Below are 17,955 nucleotides of genomic sequence, written 5' to 3'. Positions count from 1 at the left end.
TGAAAGAAGCCAAATGTCAACTTTTATTTAAAAAACAAAAACAAAAAAAAACAACAGTAAAGATGACACCATGACAGTTTAACCACCCAGCGTGACTGATGAGCCTAATGAAGCAGTCCAGTGTGTCAGTCATGTTTGTTCAGTTGGTCAGAGCCACCAGAGCTTCCACCACGTTCCCCATGTGTTCCCTCAGACTGCGCTCAGCCACGGCCCTCGAAATCTCCATCTCAGACATCTGGACAACAACACGGACACCAAAATAAGAAGCGTAAAGACAACTGGTTTTATAAAAACTACAGTTAACTGGACTTTGAAAGGACCTTCTGATTGGCTCAGGACAATTCCTTCTTTAACACACTGATGTAATTTGAAACTTAAGTTTAATATTTAATAGTTTGCATTTAGGGCTGTGCGATATGACCAAAAGCTCATATCCCGATATATATCACAAAAATGTTACATTTTCCGTAAATTCTGTGAATCTCGGGCAGCTCGACTTGCCTGAAGTGTTTTCAGCTGGGCGTCGTGTACCTGGAGTCGTGTTACATAAGTTGAAACGACTGCAGTTTTCTTTGTGAGTAGTACACGGCGTGCTGCGGGGAAAAGCCTGCTCTAAGGGTTATTTTTTACCACCTGGCGGCTATTTGTAGCTTCTCATCCGAAACACTCTACATGCTATTTCATGTAATTCAATTTATTTTGAAAAATCTCAATAGGATCTTCAGCTTTATTGTGAAAGGTTTATGTGGAAAATAAACAAGCGGACAGCGGAGCCACGCTGTCCGCTTGTTACCGTCGTTGTTGCTAACGACAACGCATAAAAACAGTCGCTTGTCCGTCTGTAGTGTGGTTACTTTAAATGTAAGAGAAACAGAACTTTAAGAGATTCTACAGTGACCATCAAATCGATGAAAAAATATTGCCATAAACAGTTTATTTTGCGACACCACTTAACAAACGATAGCGTGATATGAAACGATAGACGTTTTCATATCGTCATCTGATATATACCGTTATATCGAACAGCCCTATTTGCATTACCAACGCCCCAATCAACATATTTAGACAGCACTGGCCCAGCTGTTGAATTTTATTTTCAGATCACCATTCACAACAATAGTCAGGGTTTAATAAGGTAACGTAAAGGCCGTATGTGCACACACGTAGTGACTGTATGAAGGAACTACTCCACTGTAGAGCCAGGCTCAGGGAGAGGCAGCATGCGCTGCGACCAGCTGGGAAGTCAAAGGAAAAGCATTCCGGTTCTAATCGTTTCAAGTGAGGCTTTTGGGAATTCTGGTACTTTCAGATAACAGATCGCTGAGATCTGATTTTTGATCAGTTATTAATAGAAGTGTTTTTGATTCTAGTCCAGGATGCTCACATTGATCATTTTCACCACAACTTAAAAAACAGAATCAACTTTTTGGGTTTGGGTCACACACACGTTAGTGTCCACATACTTTAGATCATGTAGTGAAACAGCATTTGTGTGGTTGTATAACAGCTACTGATACACAAAAAGAGTAAAATAATGAAATTAAAAACAACAACTTACGATTAGCTCCACGTCCTCTCTCTTGATGGTGACTTTGGCCAACTCCTTTTCTCTGAAAGCAGGAATAAATAAAACATCTGGACTCTCCTGGGTCTTTTACAGTGACTGACGCTGGGAATGGATTTTAAAACAAGGAGCCAACACTGCAGTTACAGATGGAGCTGCTCTTACCTCTCCTGCTTGGCTTTCTGTTCTCGCGACCTTCGGTCTCCAATCACTGACATGGCCTGTGACAGGAAACACTATTTATAGCATTTATATGGTTTTCACCTTCCTATGTGTCAAACATGAAGAATGTCGCAACCCTGACAATCTCTGTTCCACACATCTGAGCATTTTGTCTCACAAATTAATGATTTTCCTATAGTAAATGTTACAAGTAAATGAAGTCCTGCTCACGATTCAAAGTGTGCAGAGCGTACACATTTCATGACTCAAACGCCAGCAGACGGTCGCAAAAATGATGGGAATAATCACGTCACCACTCATTAGAAAACACCACAAATAATTGTGTGTGCCACACGCACAATGTTTTTACGAATGAATATTAAAACAGGCATTTACCAAAAAGGCGTTAATTATTTGTATTTTGTCAAGAAACAAGGTTTCAAGGTGAGAAAAACTGAAATACCTCCCTGGTCTCACTCTGTGCTGCTCTGTCATGTCATGAGTTAGTGTGCAGTAGTTTATTTCTTTTCTTTAGGTCAAAATATGATCTGAAGCACTTCAGGGGGCGCTGCAGTGGAGTGGGCTTGGAAAATGATGTCAGGCAGCATTTTACTATTTTCTGACAATTTCGACAGGCATCAGTGAGGTAAACCCTATTGGATTACTAAATGTACCGCATAATGGGAATCACTTTAAAGTTGTAATTACATTGTCTTGATGTATGCTCAATCATCCATGTAAGGAAATCCCCAAAAGGTTGATTCTGTTCATCTGGATGTTTTCAGTGGGAGAAACGTTTCGTCACTCATCCAGGTGACTTCTTCAGTCTCAGCTGACTGCAGGTTTCAACCTTATAAACAGTACATTTAGATACGCTAGAGCGCTTTGAGTACTCCGGGAGAGTAGAAAAGCACTATATAAGAATCAGTCCATTTACCATTTACATTTGCACAATGACTGAAAATATACACTGACGAAACGTTTCTCCCACTGAAAACGTCCAGAGGAAGAGAATCAACTTTTGGGGATTGTGATTGCATCCCTAACGTTTGATAGGTTTTCGTATTTCATACCGGAGCTAACGAGAGACATTTAAAAACAGAAGCCTGACAGGACACAGGATTTGTGCTATAACGCTGCTCTTCTATGTGCAGTATGCTCTGTCTCAGCTGTGAGGCTGTCGTGTCTTTTTAAAAACAAAAACATATTTTACTTGTTTTAAAGAAAACCGGTGTTTAGCTGGCTAGCCACGAAGCAATTAGCTACTGTGTTCATCACTCACGTTACATAATTGCGCAAACGTTAGCTCCTAGCATGAAAACATCAGGCAAAACTCGCGCAGATCAAGTGTGTATAAAACATAAGAGTCAGCTAAACACCAAACACGCTAGACTTGGTTCTGTGTCAGTGATGCTGTGCGGGAAGCGACGGCAGCACGGACCGCATGTTTCCGCTGCTAACGTTAGCCCCCTGCTCTCACCGTTTCTAAATCAGAGCTGGAGATTTCCTTCTCCTCCGCGTAGTCTGTCACTCTCTCCAAATCAGCGGCCCCGCTGTCATGTTTCCGAGGCTTCTCTGCCGGCTTCCCGGTGCAGTTTTCCTCGGCTTCCAAGTCCAAATCGACGTCTCCTTCCGCCGCCATGTTTGCTCGAGTAAGGCCGGAACAAAGAGGAAGGTTCCTAGAACTAACGGATGGAATACGGGGTAGTACCGGAAGACTTTAAAAAATAAAATTCCAGCTCATTTAAAATAAAAAGTCATTTTAAAAAAACGTTTAAAAACTATTGAAATCTCTTATTAGTCACTCCTCTTTCTAAAATGTAGATGCCAGTATTATATTTGCTTTGCATTTCTTGCATTTATTCTATCCCTGCAGTACACTCTGGTAACTGTCTTTTTTGTACCTGTTTTTCATTTACAGCACAGAGGCAAATCTGACTGGAAGAACGCTGTGTACAGTGGTTGTGTGACTGGAGGAGCTGTAACGTACTTTATTAACTAATAGTTTGCATTACGGCAAATTTATGCATTTTGTCCACGTATTTATTTTTCTGTTTTGCAGCTGGTCTGAAGGCTGGTGTTCTGGGATGTGGAGGCTTTGCTGCATTCTCTGCTGCAATTGAATATTACTTGCGGTGAAGCTCTATGGAGTGGCTTGATGGACAAAAACATAAATATTACACGTGGACCAGAGAAAGAAGACTCGCGTTGTGAGCTTGCTAACCCTGATGTTTCCCTGCACATCAAGGATTGGTGTTAAAGCAGAATTGAAGTGTACTGTTCAAACACAGGGATTTTAAGTGGCACCACAGTGGGCTAAAACAAACAAACAAAAAAAGACATGTCTCTGTTTTTCCTGTGACTTTCATATTGTGGACAGTATACCGGGCATTTACTGCACTACCATGTACTACACATACCTGTGCAGTAGCGGTTTTTGACATGGGCGGTTGCCCAGGGCGGCATCACGGGCATCGGCAAAAAAAAGTTGCTCGTACTCATGCTGCCCCGTCATCATGCCAGCGCATATTGGGGATGTCATAGGCACCGATTGGTGTTCTTACGCCCATTTGCTGGGAGTAAGGGCGCCTCCGTTTGCGAGGTGCGCCTGCTGCTTGCGGCACAGGGATTCTCTGGCTGGCTGGAGCAGCAAAAATGACCAACTCGCAAAATAAAACAAAATAAAAACAAACCAACAAACACGAAAACAGCAGACATTATGACACAGACTTATAATTTGCACCGATGTTTTTTCAAAATTCTATACGCGAAAAGTGAGCGCGAGAGCTCTCGGTGCGCCTGCGCGCTGCTGAAGTCAAAGTAAACTTTGTCATCTCCGCTACATACAGTCCAGCATATAGAGAGACGAGACGACGAGGCTCCAGTTACAGCAGTGCAAGTAAACAAACAATAAATATAAGAAGAGTAAGAAAATAAATATACACTTTAGGACCAGGGGTAAAGGGATCAATAACAATTTAAAATTTATATTTTATATTTTGATGATAAGTGTTGGATAGTGTGTCCACAGGTGTTTGTACTTTGCGTCACAATAAAATGACGGTAAAAGGCTCCGCCCACCATCTATCCATGTCTCACCATGCAACGACTTTGTGAAGGGACTGGAGAAGTGTAGTGGAAGAGTCCTCCGTCAGGAATAAGATATGTGTGTCGACTTTTTATTCTCCCTCAAAATTATTATGCCATAACGCTGCACAGAGCAGCTCTGCTAACAGGTTATGGGCCCAGAGCAGCAGCTAAGAGATCCTGTAACTGCCAAAGGAAGGGCAGCGTTTCCTGAAACCGCAAGTTACCGGCAGGTGTTAAAAGTTTGGCACGATTGAGTGAGTAAGCGTTTTTGTGCATCATGAGCAGACGCACGGCAGAGTCGGGCAGTCGATATTCCCGTTTGCAATTTGATGGAGATGGAGAAAGGAAATATGAGATATGGGAAACGAAGTTCCTTGGTCATCTCAGACTACAAGGTTTGAAAGATGTCATCTTAAAGGCTGAGGGTGATGAAGAAGCCGATGGTGAAGATGATGACAAAAATGCAGAAGCATATGCAGAGTTGATACAATTTCTGGATGACAAAAGTTTATCGTTAGTTATGAGAGATGCAGTTGATGACGGACGGAAAGCCCTAAAAATTTTGAGAGGTCATTATGCAGGAGTGGGCAAGCCAAGGATCATAAGTCTGTACACCGAACTTACTTCTCTCACAAATGAAAAGAATGAAAGTGTGACGGACTATATTATCCGAGCAGAAGCAATTATCACAGCGTTAAAAAATGCGGGTGAGTCATTAACTGATGGACTTCTGATCGCAATGATAATGAAAGGTCTACCAGAGACGTTTAAACCCCTGATTGTGCACGTTACACAGAGCGAAGCAAAAATCACATTTTCAGAGTTTAAAGTAAAACTCAGAAGTTATGAAGAAACCGAGAGAATGCGTGCGGCTGTAACTGATGACAACGTAATGAGGACAAAAGTGCAATCAGACCAGGATTCTACTTCATGGCGAGCAGATGACCGAAGATCAAAGAATAATGAGATTGTGTGTTTTAAATGTGGACTAAAGGGACACACTGCAAGAACGTGCCGATCCAGAGTATGGTGCAGTTTTTGCCGGAGTAGTACACACAAAGATGCGACCTGTAGAAGGAAGCTAAGACGGGATGAAGCGAGAGGGGTCGTGGAGAAGGACTACGCGTTCAAGACGGGCTCCGAACCCCAGAGGGTCTCGGACGGCGGTCAAGAGATGCTGAATAACCAGCTACTGGTGGATACGGGAGCGACGTCACATATCTTCACGAAGATCGAGAGTTTTAAGACTTTTGATGACACATTTCGACCCGAGGCTCATTGTGTAGAGTTGGCTGACGGAAGGCGGAGCAGAGGAGCTGCAAAGCGGCGAGGAGATGCTGAGATAAGTATGATCGACAGTAAAGGACGCAGCCACAAGGTAACATTGAAACAAGCACTCTACATTCCATCGTTCCCACAGGACATTTTGTCAGTAAAAGCAGCTACTAGTAACGGAGCCACTGTGGTTTTCAAACACGGGGACAGTTTTCTTAAACATGTTGATGGAACAAAATTCCCTATATATGAACACGAGAGACTGTTCTTTATAAACACTGTGCAAGAGTTTGAAGAGAAATGTAATGGATGTTTTGATATGCAAACGTGGCATGAAATTCTAGGACACTGTAATTATGAGGATGTTCAAAATCTGCAAAATGTCGTTGATGGAATGGAAATTAAGGGTAAAATCAACAAAAATATGCAATGTGAAGCCTGTATACAAGGGAAGTTTACTCAAACTAGGAACCGAGAACCAGATGAAAAGGCCAGGGCAGCATTAGAGTTGGTACATACGGATTTAGCTGGTCCGATTACGCCAAACTCTAAAGAAGGGTTTAAGTTTGTTTTGTCGTTTGTTGATGATGATTCAGGTGCAACATTTGTATATAATCTGAAACACAAAAGTGATACAACTCAAGCAACTGAAAGATTTATTGCAGACGTGGCGTCATATGGGAAAATCAAGTGCATTCGTTCTGATAATGGAACTGAATTTACAAGCAGACAGTTCAGAGATTTATTAAGTAGACACGGCATTAGGCAGGAAACTTCGGCGCCATATTCGCCTCATCAAAACGGAACAGCAGAGAGGAACTGGCGTACACTTCTTGACATGGCGAGATGCATGTTAGTTGAGAGCGAATTGCCAAAGTCTTTATGGCCATACACTCTAAAAAATATTTTGTTGCCTCAACTTAAAAAATTGAGGCAGCAATTTCCACTCAGCTTTTTAAGTTACAAATTTTGCATATTAAGTAAATCCAGCAAGTAATTTTTAGGTTTGGCTAACTCAATTTGTTTAACAAACCAACATGATTTACTTTGACCTCCAAAAGCATAATTAAGTTTATACAACCTAATATTTTACGTTTATACAACCTAATATTTTAAGTTTATACAACCTTAAAATTTCTGGTAATATTAAGTTGAGAAATTACATTAGTTGAGTTACACCAACTAACTTTTTTACAAATATCATACTCACAATTATCCATGCCAATTAGTTTAGGTTTCTATAGTAACTTTTCTAAAATCACACAAAGCCATTTCACTTATTCCAATTTATTATTTTATTACAAAACTTTTTTAAAGTAATACACTTCTGTGTCAATACAACATAAATGAAACATTACGCAGCCCTTTAATTATAAATGACTAAGCAAAAAAAAGTTCTTCATGTACATTAACATTAACTTAAATTGGTATCAACTTAGTCAACTTGTCACAGAATCAAGGAAATGAAAAAAGATTTTAATGTTCAACAATGGAACAATCCAAAGCTAAGGTTATATGTAATACGAACTTCTCTCAAAACTACATTCATGTAGGACTGGATACAAAAACGTAAGAGGCACATCGGAATGCTACACTCCAATTCACATTCGTTTCACAACAGAAGTTTGCACTTAAGAGACATTACCCGTGGACTGGCTTTAAGCCCATCAAGTTCCAGAAATACCTTCTGGAATACCTCTAGAGTGTTCTTTACTTGTTTTGGGTAGCTCAGATTGAGAGCGTATATAAGCCCCATCATTAAGGCACACGCTCTGGGCACATCAAGGTCTTCCAGGACTGCTGTTCCTTCAATCACAATTTTAGCGATGGCTGGGAGAGACACTGCTGCACGTCTGGTGACTACAATCTTTACCACTTCTTCTGGGAACTGTTCTTCACCATCCTGGCAAGTAAGTAGGTTAAATGGAAACATGTCAGTATTTTATGTGCCATTTAAAAATAAAACACAAAAGAATGCGAGATTCACCTACCAGCTGTTCTCTGAAGAGATCCTCTTCTTTCTCTTTCAGATACACCATCAGGCAACGGATTGCGACCTCTCTCTTTATTTCCACCGAACTCTGGAGAATAAAAAAAGCAAAACAAAACTTAAACTTACAGTTTATTAGGTGAAAAGTCAAAACTGTTACATTTATGTGACTTGCATTGTGCCAAATATTGATTTTAAATATGTTTTTAAAAGAATTAAAGATTTCATCTTTGTAACTACAATTTAAACTGTTTTAAATGCTGCTTTAAATGCACCCTTTGCTAGCAGTAGGATAAGGTGAGTAAAGTAAATGTAACCTAAATGTAGAGACTATTTTAAACTGTTTTTGTTGAGTTGTGTTCTAAGGATTAAACTATAATTGTTAGATGTAAAATATGTGCAAAAGTACCTGTGGACGAGTCTTGCAATGATGTGATAAACCAATAAAAGCTCCTATCCACCCTCTTTAATGTGTTTGTGTAACTTGTCTTCCTCATAAACATTCATTGTGCAGTTGATGAAGATACTTGTAACACTCCAAATTATTAACTCAGGTTAGTCTCCTCAGGTTATCTGCAACATGACCAATACTTACATTAATGTATTCTCAAGTTACCAAGTCACCTTACATGAAAAGTACCTATTTAAATTTACCAACCTCAGTTTGCAATAATGTGACCAAAAGTTATATTAAAGGCCTTTTAACACACTTATGAGGTGCAAATTTTATTTTTTCTCTCAAAGCTCAGTTAACCATTAAGTTACAAGTACATCACTATAATCTTGACTTGGACAACCCAAAAAACAACAAAAATAAAAAATAAAAAGCATGTTTTGAGTGATGTGCATTTTAGCAAATTTTTACTCTGTCCACCTCCGATTTTCACTTATTCACTCTTCAATAAAAGATAGCCAACAATGCTCCTAAGATAATGAATTAGATAATTAACTTTTGTTGTGTAAGATTATCAGTTATATTCACTTTTTTGATTCTTACCTCTTGCAGCATGTTCCTGATGCGCTCGATCTTAATTTTTGCAGCACCTGCTTTTGAAGAGGCCAGGGACATTATTCTTGCGGAATACTGGTCCAGTTTTGCCATGAATGTTGTTTCCAAGTTAACAGTGGTGATCCTTTGGAACTCGTCATTTATCTAAAAAAAAAAAAAAGACAATCAGTACAACATGATAATGTAATACACAATTTCCCAATTACAAGTTATACTCTAAATTATTTAATAAAATCACCTGTGTTGCATCAAAAAGTGCAGGCCATCTACTTTTGAAGTCACTGACAGGTGGTGCCAGATTAACAACTTCCTGTCTGCGACTCGAGAATGTTTTGGCCATTTTTTCACTGATGATCCGATAGTTGTTCCTCTTCTTCACTTCATCAAGAAGTTGCAATCTTTCCTTTTCCAAACTTTCCTCTGTTTCTCCTTGTGGGTTAGGTGGCAAATAGTTCACCTCAGCCTTTCTTGGCTTTTTAAGATTCTTTGAAGGTGTCTTCTCATGTGCTTGCTTTCTTTTGAGAGAGTTCACATCCAGCTCAGGGCACCCAAGCCCTCTGAGTTTACTTCTGTAATTGCCCATTTTATATTTTAGTCTTTGTTGCCATCCATAGGATCCTGGTTCTTTAAGGCATGGATGCTGTCGAACAAGTGCTTCAGCTACATCTGCTAACTGTGCAGATGTTGGGTAGGCAACATACTGAAAGATCGTTTCAGCCAATTTCTCAAGGATATCTGGAAGAACTGGAATAAAGTTGAGTTTAGTTCCATCCTTTTTGAAAGCTTCATTTCCTGAAGCAAGTAAAAGCTCAGTGTCATAAGCAAAGCGAGGAACAGAAAAACTGGTAGGCCAGCGCTGTAAACGCTGACTCAGATGTTCAGGTGAGGAAAGAATTACTGTATCCTGAGATCCAGATGAGCAACTGGTGCCACAGGACACACTGGAAGTCTCTGACATTGCTGAAGCATTGACCAAGGTCTCTGATGCAGATATAAAGGAACTGTCTACATCACTAAATGTCAGAGTAACTGTGGGGGGTTCAATAATCTGAACCACCTTGAGTGTGTCCTTGTCCTTGATATCACCTGTTGATGTCAGAGAAAAATATTCTTCTCCAAAGTCAGCATCCTTATAGTGCAAAGTAAACTTTCCATCAACCTCAAAAGTGTCTTTCACAATAGATTCAAGTTCCTCCACTGTTCAATTCAATTCAATTCAATTCAATTCAATTTTATTTATATAGCGCCAAATCACAACAAAAGTCGCCTCAAGGCGCTTTATATTGTACAGTAGATAGCACAATAATAAATACAGAGAAAAACCCAACAATCATATGACCCCCTATGAGCAAGCACTTTGGCGACAGTGGGAAGGAAAAACTCCCTTTTAACAGGAAGAAACCTCCGGCAGAACCAGGCTCAGGGAGGGGCGGCCATCTGCTGCGACCGGTTGGGGTGAAAGAAGGAAAACAGGATGAAAGACATGCTGTGGAAGAGAGACAGAGATTAATAACAGATATGATTCGATGCAGAGAGGTCTATTAGCACATAGTGAGTGAGAAAGGTGACTGGAAGGGAAAAACTCAATGCATCATGGGAATCCCCGGCAGCCTACGTCTATTGCAGCATAACTAAGGGAGGATTCAGGGTCACCTGGTCCAGCCCTAACTATATGCTTTAGCAAAAAGGAAAGTTTTAAGCCTAATCTTGAAAGTAGAGATAGTGTCTGTCTCCCGAATCCAAACTGGAAGTTGGTTCCACAGAAGAGGGGCCTGAAAACTGAAGGCTCTGCCTCCCATTCTACTTTTAAATACTCTAGGAACAACAAGTAGGCCTGCAGTGCAAGAGCGAAGTGCTCTAATAGGGTGATATGGTACTACAAGGTCATTAAGATAAGATGGGGCCTGATTATTTAAGACCTTGTATGTGAGGAGCAGGATTTTGAATTCAATTCTGGATTTAACAGGAAGCCAATGAAGGGAAGCCAAAACAGGAGAAATATGCTCTCTCTTTCTAGTCCCTGTCAGTACTCTTGCTGCAGCATTTTGGATTAGCTGAAGGCTTTTCAGCGAGTTTTTAGGACATCCTGATAATAAAGAATTACAGTAGTCCAGCCTGGAAGTAATAAATGCATGAACTAGTTTTTCAGCATCACTCTGAGACAGGATATTTCTAATTTTAGAGATGTTGCGCAAATGGAAGAAAGCAGTCTTACATATTTGTTTAATATGTGCGTTGAAGGACATGTCCTGGTCAAAAATGACTCCAAGGTTTCTCACAGCATTACTGGAGGCCAAGGTAATGCCATCCAGAGTAAGAATCTGCTTAGATACCATATTTCTAAGATTTTCAGGGCCGAGTACAATAACCTCAGTTTTATCTGAATTAAGAAGCAGAAAGTTAGCGGCCATCCAGGTCTTTATGTCTTTAAGACATTCCTGCAGTTTAACTAATTGGTCTGTGTTACCTGGCTTCATGGATAGATAGAGCTGCGTGTCATCTGCATAGCAGTGAAAATTTATGCTATGTCTTCTAATGATGCTGCCTAAGGGAAGCATGTATAATGTAAATAGAATTGGTCCTAGCACTGAACCCTGTGGAACACCATAATTGACCTTAGTGTCTGAAGAGGACTCTCCATTTACATGTACAAATTGGAGTCTATTAGATAGATATGATACAAACCACTGCAGTGCAGTACCTGTAATACCTACAGCATGTTCTAATCGCTCTAATAGGATATTATGGTCAACAGTATCGAATGCAGCACTGAGGTCTAGCAGGACAAGCACAGAGATGAGTCCACTGTCAGAGGCCATAAGAAGATCATTTGTAACCTTCACTAAAGCTGTTTCTGTGCTGTGATGAGCTCTGAAACCTGACTGAAACGCTTCAAATAAGCCATTCGTCTGCAGATGATCAGTTAGCTGTTTGACAACTACTCTTTCAAGGATTTTTGATATGAAAGGAAGGTTGGAGATTGGCCTATAATTAGCTAAGACAGCTGGGTCTAGAGATGGCTTTTTAAGTAAAGGTTTAACTACAGCCACCTTGAAGGCCTGTGGTACATAGCCGATTATTAGAGATAGGTTGATCATATTTAAGATTGAAGCATTAATTAATGGCAGGACCTCTTTGAGCAGTTTTGTAGGAATGGGGTCTAAAAGACACGTTGATGGTTTGGAGGAATTAATTATTGAAGTTAACTCAGAAAGATCAATTGGAGAAAAAGAGTCTAACTTAACATTGATGGTACTAAAAGTAGCTGTAGATAATATTACATCTGTGGGATGATTATTGGTAATTTTTTCTCTAATGATAAAAATTTTATTTGTGAAGAAGTTCATGAAGTCATTACTAGTTAACGTTAAAGGGATTGTTGGCTCAGTAGAGCTCTGACTTTTTGTCAGCCTGGCTACAGTGCTGAAGAGAAACCTGGGGTTGTTCTTATTTTCTTCAATCAGTGACGAATAGTAAGATGTTCTGGCTTTGCGGAGGGCTTTCTTATAAAGCAGCAAACTATTTCTCCAGGCTAAATGATGATCCTCTAAATTTGTGACACGCCATTTCCTCTCCAGCTTACGAGTTATCTGCTTTAGGCTACGTGTTTGAGAATTATACCACGGAGTCAGGGACTTTGGATTTGAGGCCTTAGTTTTCACAGGAGCTACAGTATCCAGAGTCGTACGTAGTGAGGAGGTAAAATTATTAACAAGATAATCGACCTCTGTTGGAGTAGCGTTCAGATAGCTGCTCTGCTCTATGTTGGTACAGGGCATTGAAGATGATAACAGTGGGTGGATTATATTCTTAAACTTAGTTACAGCACTTTCAGAAAGACATCTACTTTGATAAAGTCTACTCTCCACTGCTGTGTAATCAATTATTGTAAATGTAAATTTTATCAGGAAATGATCAGACAGCAGAGGGTTTTCAGGAAACACTGTTAAATGTTCAGTTTCTATGCCATACGTTAAAACAAGATCTAGAGTGTGATTAAAGTGGTGGGTGGGTTCTTTTACATTTTGAGAGAAGCCAATTGAGTCTAATAACAGATTAAATGCGATGTTGAGGCTGTCATTTTTAGCATCTACATGGATGTTAAAATCACCCACAATAATTATTTTATCTGAGCTGAGCACTAAATCAGATAAAAAGTCTGAGAAATCAGAGAGAAACTCTGTGTAAGGCCCAGGTGGACGATAGATGATAACAAGTAAGACTGGTTTCTGAGTTTTACAGCTGGGGTGGACGAGGCTAAGCATCAGGCTTTCAAATGAATTAAAAGTCTGTCTTTGTCTTTCGTTAATTAATAGGCTGGTGTGAAAAATTGCTGCCACACCGCCCCCTCGGCCTGTGCTTCGAGATTTCTGGTAGTTAGAATGACTCGGGGGTGTTGATTCATTTAAACTAACATACTCATCCTGCTGCAACCAGGTTTCTGTAAGGCAGAGTAAATCGATTTGTTGATCAATTATTAAGTCATGTACTAACAGAGACTTGGAGGAGAGAGACCTAATATTTAATAATCCACATTTCACTGTTTTACTCTTTGGTTCAGATGTGGATACTGTATTGTTCTTTCTTTGTGATTTTTTATGTTTAAGTTGTTTATTGCTGGTTTTTGGTTTGTTTTTTGTCTTTTTGGGAGCTGACACAGTCTCAATGGAGATGGGTTTTTGGGGGGGTAGCAGGAGGAGAGAAGCTGCAGAGAGGCGTGTAAGACTGGAACTCTGCTTCCTGGTCCCAACTCTGGATAGTCATATTTTGGGGGGTTTAATAAATTTGTCCATATTTCTAGAAATGAGAGCTGCTCCATCCAAAGTGGGATGGATGCCGTCTCTCCTAACAAGACCAGGTTTCCTCCAGAAGGTTTGCCAATTATCTATGAAGCCCACATCGTTTCTGGGACACCACTCAGACAGCCAGCAATTTAAGGAGAACATGCGGCTAAACATGTCACTCCTGGTCTGATTGGGGAGGGGACCAGAGAAAACTACAGAGTCCGACATTGTTTTGGCAAAGTTACACACCGATTCAATATTGATTTTAGTGACCTCCGATTGGCGTAACCGGGTGTCATTACTGCCGACGTGAATTATGATTTTACTGTATTTACGTTTACCCTTAGCCAGCAGTTTTAAATTTCCTTCAATGTCGCCTGCTCTGGCCCCTGGAAGACAATTGACTATGGTTGCCGGTGTCTCTAGCTTCACATGTCTGAGAACAGAATCACCAATTACCAGAGTTTGACCCCCGGCGGGTGTGTCGCCGAGTGGGGAAAAACGGTTAGACACATGAACAGGTTGGTGGTGTACCTGGGGCTTCAGTTTAAGACTATGCTTCCTCCTCACCGTCACCCAGCCGCCCTCTTTCCCCAGCTGCTTGGGGTCTGCCGGGGAACAGCTAGCGGGGCCTACGCTATCTTCGGCTGCACCAGCTACAGGGGCCTGGCTAGCTACGGGTGAATGAAGGGTGCGAAGCCGAGTCTCCAATTCAGTAATCCTGGCCTCCAGAGCTGCAAATATGCTACATTTGTTACAGGTATCATTACTGCTAAAGGAGGCCGAGGAGTAACTAAACATCTGACACAATGAGCAGGAAAGTGCAGGAGGGACAGGTGAAGTAGCCATGGTGCTAGCGAGTCGGCTACGAGCTAAGCTAGCGAAACAGTAAAGAGACAGTGAGTGAATACTTTGGCTATTCACTCACTGAATAGACTTACCACAGGGATTCCATGTGGTAAGTCCAATTTTCGAATGTTATGGTCTTTGAGTATGATCCGAAGTTTAGCAGGATGAGACATTGAGATACCTACATAAAAAAGGAAAACAAAAAACGAAACAGAATTTGGGACTTCAGGCAGAGCAACAGACTTGAGGCAGAGCAAGGTAGTTGTACTACTAAATGTCTAATTATTGATTGAACATTACTATCCACAAAATTATACCATTTGAGCTATAGTGAAAAACTAAAATAAGGAAGACAAAGCAGCTTTGACAATACTGTATTGAAATGGCTACTGTGCCTTCTACGGCACATAGATGTGGTGCTTTAGGGTCACCATACACTTCCCTGCTACAGTGTATGCTGCCAGTGGGATGATATCAGACAGATCACTGGGCTCAATAACTTTAACACTTCTTGTGTTTTCAAGCTCAAAGCTCCTGAAATGTTCAGAATACCATGCATTTAAGCATTTCACAATGAAGCCAACATTTCCATTAACTACAACCATCTGAGTCAGTTCCACAAATTCTGGCAGACCACCTGTTGATCCATGTGCCAGGATCATTCCAGTGGTGTAACTGGTGCCACTGTAAGACACAGTATTTGCCATCTGGACATTTGACTCCCCAGGGAACTTATTTTCCACTGCTTTCCTAATGTCTTCTCTTAGCACAGTCAAATTCACAGTTAATAGTTTTGTTGCCTGTAAAGAGGGCTGGGCTGTTTGATTTCCATGTAGATGGTAGGCAATCATTAACTGATGCTTCACTGATAAAGACAACAGAATGTTTCGAAAACAGTGGGTATGTCTCACCACACGCTTAAAAAAGCTGTGCTTGGCTTCAAAACGCATAGTCCACAGAAAAACAAGTGGACCAAAAGCTTTTATGAGTTGTGGATAGTGCTCTAGGAAATGATGTTTTGGTATCAGTCTTTCCTGTGGGAAAACTTCCTGAAATCTTTGCCGATGCTCAAAAATCTTGCTGTCAAGAAAACAAATTGTTGAATCTGTATGAACAGATGAAAGGACAAGTTCAACTATATCCTTAAGGTTGAGAAGCAGCACCCATGCTGGCTCACTCTCTGGTATTCTTTCCCCAACTATAAGGGGAAGGAGGCGAAGCAAAGCCCAGTTTTCATGCGCATTCCCTCCAACTGTTTTTTTTTGTTGCAAAATTCAATGGAACTGGTTGTGGTGCATCAGTTTTATCAGCCCATCTGTATGGAAACTGTTTAATTGATTTGTTGAGTTCGTCTAGAGTAAAACACTTTCCCTTGATTAAGGTACTAAGGCAAAGTGCTAATTCCAAAGGTACAATACCTTCAAAGAGATCATGTAGCAAATCCGGTGGATAGCCAGATAAAACATCAAAATGTTTTAGGTTTTCGGTCAGTGGGCACAGTTTTTTTACTCCATGACAGTGAGACTCATTTTTATCTCCTTTTACAGTGTCAACATGTACCCTGTGTTCTTGTACTGTTCTTTGACTAAATGCTCCACTTCGAACATCACTTACTTGGATTTGGGACCGTTCTCCAAGACAAAACCTGCAGACATACGCACTTGAGAAACTCTCCACAAATCCTCCAAGAGAGTGTGCACCAAGGTTGTCTGCAACAACACAAAACACAGTTCCTTTGACACATATGCCTAATGAGGGAATGTAAAGTCCTTCTTCTTCTAGGCATGCAAGATCTTTCAACAGTGGCTCAAAGACAGCACTGTAACCAAATTGTTTTATATCATCAGATTTGCATAGAATGGCTAGGTAGATTGATGTCAGTGAGGACCTGAGCAATGGTGGTACATTAGCTAAAACCCAATATACTGCTGTAATTTTGTGCTTTTTTCTTGAGGTGCCAAGTGGATTACACACTTCAAACTCATCCACATACAAAATGAGGGAAATGGCTGGACTCTCTTCTGATAACAATTTATTGTTTTTAAAATTAGTGCCATGACGAAATGAGGTGTATTGTGTTTCAGAGCTAGTATCTGTTTCAGAGGCCTGTGTGAGGAAATCTTGGATCTCCTTTTTTTTCAAGACTTCATTCAGGGACTTTAAAACAGGTACATACTGGAAACTTCTCCGGTCCCCAACACTAAGCAAATACTCAGTGGGTTCCACCAAACAAAAATGCTCCTTGAAATATTTGCTTCTTTTGTAAGAGGTAGAAAGAGGACCTTTATTTCCAAAAGCCAATGTGATTGGGTTGCACTGACAGAGGTCTGCCACCATATCTGAAATCACTAAATCATCAACAGCACAATTATGCTTTTTTAGGCTTAACTGTAAAATCTGTTTTAGAATAGGACCTGAAGCAGAGGAAGAAATGAATTGTAACTGTTCAACTAATTCATCAATACACCTGCGAGGTACATTGTATATACTTTCCAATTTTAGTAGTAGGTGGGCTAAATGTTTCTCAATTAAATTAGGCAATTCACCAATTTCTTCATCCTCTGCATTTGCTTCATCTTCACTCAATGGATTTTCAATATGTTCCTCAAGAGGATCATCTCCTGTATTCAAACGATTGACACACCTCTGTATCAGCTCAGGCTTGAAGTCATCCAATGAGTGAGGAGTGTGTTTTCGGTTCCTATGAGAAGCATATGTTCCATGAACATTTGTTCTGAAGTTACAGTTTTCAAAAACACAAGCAACAGTTTCTAGTTTTTTTAAATGGTGCCCAATATGCTTAAAATATTCCCTTTCAGTCGAAAATGTCCTTAAAGAGCAACATGGACATTTGAAAGATAAGACCTCTGAAAATGTCACTATATCAGAGGATGAATGGCTTCTTGATAAATGGCTTCGGAGGCTACTCCATGTTTTAAATGAGCAGTAACAATCCCAGTATAGGCAAGGCATAAACAGTCCACCATGGCTATGTCTAAGCCTGTAATGCTTTAAGAGCTCACTCCTTCTTGATGTTTCAAATTTGCAAATTTTGCAAGTCCAATGCATTTTGAAATTTACTGCAAGCTTTTGTAATGCAAAGAATTATTGAAGCTTTTGAGTTAACAAGCTATTTTAAGTATAAACCTTCTCTAAAACACTACAATGCAACACTGAAAAAAAATTAATCATAAAGACTGAACAAAATTGAATTTTAAAATGTACATCTACA

General features: G+C 40.3%; 2 protein-coding genes and 1 long non-coding RNA gene across 4 annotated transcripts; 1 reads left to right on the top strand and 2 right to left on the bottom strand.

The window, feature by feature from the left end:
* Window positions 1-3,417, bottom strand: hypk (huntingtin interacting protein K). Of its 2 annotated transcripts, XM_013265145.3 has the most exons (5): window positions 3,207-3,417; window positions 1,730-1,785; window positions 1,559-1,610; window positions 122-235; window positions 1-90 (listed from the first exon to the last, which is right to left on the bottom strand). In XM_013265145.3, the coding sequence occupies exons 1-4, from the start codon at window positions 3,366-3,368 to the stop codon at window positions 140-142; spliced, it is 366 nt and encodes a 121-aa protein (XP_013120599.1). In that variant the 5' UTR covers window positions 3,369-3,417; the 3' UTR covers window positions 1-90; window positions 122-139. The 2 variants fall into 2 exon arrangements, with proteins under 2 accessions (XP_013120599.1, XP_025762576.1); XM_025906791.1 differs by having other exon boundaries at window positions 6-235.
* Window positions 3,418-7,661: 4,244 nt separating this feature from the next.
* Window positions 7,662-10,287, bottom strand: LOC109204169 (sterile alpha motif domain-containing protein 3). The gene is made up of 4 exons (XM_019364528.2): window positions 9,329-10,287; window positions 9,079-9,234; window positions 8,083-8,172; window positions 7,662-7,994 (listed from the first exon to the last, which is right to left on the bottom strand). The coding sequence occupies exons 1-4, from the start codon at window positions 10,046-10,048 to the stop codon at window positions 7,704-7,706; spliced, it is 1,257 nt and encodes a 418-aa protein (XP_019220073.1). The 5' UTR covers window positions 10,049-10,287; the 3' UTR covers window positions 7,662-7,703.
* Window positions 7,868-8,546, top strand: LOC112846773 (uncharacterized). Its single transcript, XR_003219932.1, has 2 exons — window positions 7,868-8,001; window positions 8,122-8,546. It is a non-coding gene; the product is annotated as an uncharacterized LOC112846773 (long non-coding RNA).
* Window positions 10,288-17,955: the final 7,668 nt, after the last annotated feature.

This window comes from Oreochromis niloticus, linkage group LG1 (genome assembly GCF_001858045.2).
Source record: "Oreochromis niloticus isolate F11D_XX linkage group LG1, O_niloticus_UMD_NMBU, whole genome shotgun sequence".
Classification (NCBI taxonomy): Eukaryota; Metazoa; Chordata; class Actinopteri; order Cichliformes; family Cichlidae; genus Oreochromis; species Oreochromis niloticus.
This window is presented reverse-complemented; position numbering and strand designations above follow the sequence as displayed.

Bases quoted from the DNA above. Each gene is read 5' to 3' on its own strand.
- hypk (XM_013265145.3), bottom strand. From the start codon at position 3,368: ATGGCGGCGGAAGGAGACGTCGATTTGGACTTGGAAGCCGAGGAAAAC. The intron at 1,611-1,729 runs GTAAGAGCAGCT...TCCTGCTTTCAG, and splicing joins CAGAAAGCCAAGCAGGAGAG to AGAAAAGGAGTTGGCCAAAG. The intron at 236-1,558 runs GTAAGTTGTTGT...GTTGTTGTCCAG, and splicing joins GAGAGGACGTGGAGCTAATC to ATGTCTGAGATGGAGATTTC.
- LOC109204169 (XM_019364528.2), bottom strand. From the start codon at position 10,048: ATGTCAGAGACTTCCAGTGTGTCCTGTGGCACCAGTTGCTCATCTGGA. The intron at 9,235-9,328 runs GTGATTTTATTA...TTTTTTTTTTAG, and splicing joins CACTTTTTGATGCAACACAG to ATAAATGACGAGTTCCAAAG. The intron at 8,173-9,078 runs GTAAGAATCAAA...TTTATTCTCCAG, and splicing joins TCAGGAACATGCTGCAAGAG to AGTTCGGTGGAAATAAAGAG.